The sequence below is a fragment of the Protobothrops mucrosquamatus genome, unplaced genomic scaffold (assembly GCF_001527695.2).
Source record: "Protobothrops mucrosquamatus isolate PMUCROS unplaced genomic scaffold, P.Mucros_1.0 scaffold9549, whole genome shotgun sequence".
Lineage (NCBI taxonomy): Eukaryota > Metazoa > Chordata > Lepidosauria > Squamata > Viperidae > Protobothrops > Protobothrops mucrosquamatus.
In genome coordinates, this window is record NW_015395338.1 from 7316 (window position 1) to 10340 (window position 3025).

The 3025-nt window shown below is 49.7% G+C and overlaps 1 protein-coding gene across 1 annotated transcript in view; it reads left to right on the plus strand.

Annotated features, from left to right (window-relative positions):
• LOC107301009 (complement C4) overlaps nucleotides 1-3025 on the plus strand; it is a 13710-nt gene that overhangs the window by 6009 nt on the left and 4676 nt on the right. The window contains exons 3-4 of the mRNA XM_015830281.1: nucleotides 513-618; nucleotides 1834-1923. Coding sequence (XP_015685767.1) covers nucleotides 513-618; nucleotides 1834-1923 — 196 coding nt within the window. The remainder of the gene's footprint in view (nucleotides 1-512; nucleotides 619-1833; nucleotides 1924-3025) is intronic.

Sequence of the window (3025 nt, forward strand, 5' to 3'; positions counted from 1 at the left end):
GTGATTTACATTCAGATGCTTGGCAACTGATTCATATTTATGACGGTCACAGTGTCCCAGGGTCATGTGAAGTGACCAAAACCTGCTGCAACCACCCAGCAGATGGGGGGAATAAAAACCAAACACCCCCCACCCCACCCCCGCTGCCAATCCTCAACAGAAATGCTCACAACAATGAAAACCTCGGACAGGAGGAAGAACGCTGCCGGGTGGGCAGGCAGGTGTCTTGCTTGGCTGTGCCAAGGGAGGCGCTTTTTTCAGTGCCATTGTAACTTCGAACAGTCACTAAGCGAACTGTTGTAAGTCAAGGACTACCTGTACTTCATCACTTTTTTCTTTTCTTTTTTTGATCATCAAGTTTTTGACACCTTACTAGGCGACTGGTGGTACTCGGATGTTGCCATATCCTAAAAGTGGTACAATGGGTGAAAAGGTTGAAAAGCCCTGTTCTAGATCACAGAAGAAAGGTAGAATATAACATTTTAAGTTTAAATATTTCTTTATGTTTCCAGGCCCCAGAATCCGGTCGTGAGTGTGTCGCTTTCAGGGCCAAACAGGTAGTTTCTGTGGGAAAACTGCAACCAGCCAGCGCTACCGTCTACGACTTCTACGAACCCAGTAAGTCAAAGCAAGCAACAGTTGTGAGAAGAGCTGGAAGGATGCATTTTTTAAAAAAAAAAAATCAGTCTCTGATCGGCACAAATGACGTGTCGGACGTGCTGTGATATCTCCAGAGCAGGCATGACTGAATGTTCGTAAAGACTGTTCCAAAAGGCAGGCTAATTTTGTAGCATGGGCAGTCCTCGACTTAACAACCGCAACTGGGAGCAGAACTTCTGTCATAAATCGTTGCACTTGTCAGTCAAGTACAACCTGATTTCACAACAATTTTTACCACAGTTGTTAAATGAATCGCTGTGATCTTTAAGTGTATCGCACAGTCTTATTAGTCTATTATTGGCTTATTTCAATGCATAGGGCCTCCCGTCTCAAAAGCACAAGTTGTAGTGCCTAACCACAGTTAAAAAATGCCATCAACAACAACATTGTACTGTACGTGGAAAATCAGGAGCCAAGATAAAAGCAAACAAAACCCCCTAAAATCTTCATCAATATCACTGTTTCCTAGACTCTGCCCTGCAGTCTGACCCCCCACCCACACGCACACCTGGCAACATAGCCATGTCTTTAAGACCTTAGGACAGAGGTCCCCAACCTGTGGGCTGCAGCCCACTACCGGGCTGTGACCTCCTGGCCACTGGGCCGTGGAACAGGCTGGCCAATGCACGCACCTGTGTGCGTGCACTCATCCCCACTCGTGCTAGCAACACCGCCACTACACCGCGTGATGAAAACGGCGCTGCACAGTGAAAACGGGTGGTGCTAGCAACCGTGTGGCAAAAACGGGGCAGTGCTAGCGACTGTCACGCAGACACTAGCACCACCCCCTTTGCATCGTGCATGCTCACAGCCCCATTTGTGTCCGCACGCACGCATAAAATGCTTCCCCATCCCGTTCCCTCCGGTCCGCCAATCTAGAAAGGTTGAAGACGTCTGCTTTAGGAAATGTCAACAGGGTTGAGGCTAGTTTGATCTCTGGGAGTGGGGAGATGTTTCAAAGAGCAAATTCCCAAAGAGAGAAAACTTTCTTTTTGGGTCCCACCAGACAGTAGTCTCCGATGGACGGGACCCAGAACACACCTCTCCTACTGGGTCTGATGGGATATTTAGGCACAGTTAGGGAGAGGCAGTTTATTAAATAAGCTTAGCTCCTCATATTAACCCAGCTGCTGCTTCTCTTTAGTTTCTGACTGTTCTACTCTCCCCTTGCAGGTCAACGTTGCAGCATCTTCTACGGGGCTCCAAACAAGCCACAGTATGTCTCCGCGTTGTGCTCAGATGATGTCTGCCAGTGTGCTGAAGGTAAAGTTGCCTGGACAAGACAGTGGGTTTTAAGGGCTCTGAATTAAGGCCTTCAATTAAGGCAGACATGTCAAACACAAGGCCCTGGGGCCAGATGCGGCCCGCGAAGTGGTTTCATGTGGCCCGCAAAGCCATCCTGGAAACAATGAGGGAACGGCCCCCACTGCCTTGGCCCTGGCCCAGGCCGGCCTGGAGCCAATGTACAATTTTGTGGTGGACATCTATGCTGAAATGCATTCAGCTCCACAAGGCCATCTAGAAACAGCAAGGAACCAGCCCCTGCTGCATCGGCCCCGCCCCCTGGGTGCATGCTGGGGAGGTGTCACCCTTTGTGAGGAATGAAGAAATGGACCATGCCTTGGCGCTTGCCCTGGTCCCACCCCCTTCTGCCAGAGACCCTCAGATCTGCCCCACTCCTGCCCAGGCCCCCACAGGCACCCTTGACGTGAACGATGTAGAGCTGGCCATGCCCACCCAGTAGGCTGCACCCACCCTGGCCACACCCACCCAGCCCCTCCAGGGCAACTGCAATGCTGATGCGGCCCTCAATGAAATTGAATTTGACACCCCTGAATTAAGGCCTGAGGCACCATGGACCGCCCTCTTCCTTCCACATCACAAGTAGAACCCAAGTTTACTTCTGCAAGGTCAGCCAGAAAGGTGGATTCTCACGGATCGTTTAAGGTGAATGCAGCTGATCTGCTCTCACTTGGAACCACCGGGCAGTTGGACAAAGGATTGTCTGAACAGCTTCTCTTTGCAATCAGGAATACATTCTTGAGCAGGGGTCTTCAAACGTGGCCCTTTTATGACTTGTGGACCTCAACTCCCAGAATTCCTCAGCCAGGCATGCCTGGCTGAAGAATTCTGGGAGTTGAAGTCCACAAGTCATAAAAGGGCCACGTTTGAAGACCCCTGTTCTTGAGGATGATTTTCAGGAATGCAACTGAGGAAGGAGAAATCAAAATAATATTGAGCCTTTCTAGTAATTGCCAAGCCCTACAGTGAGGCTGTTCTTCTTATGATACAGTCCTCCAACACCGTGGATGTACAATATTAAAAGATTAGGACTTAATCATACACACAGACACACACACACACA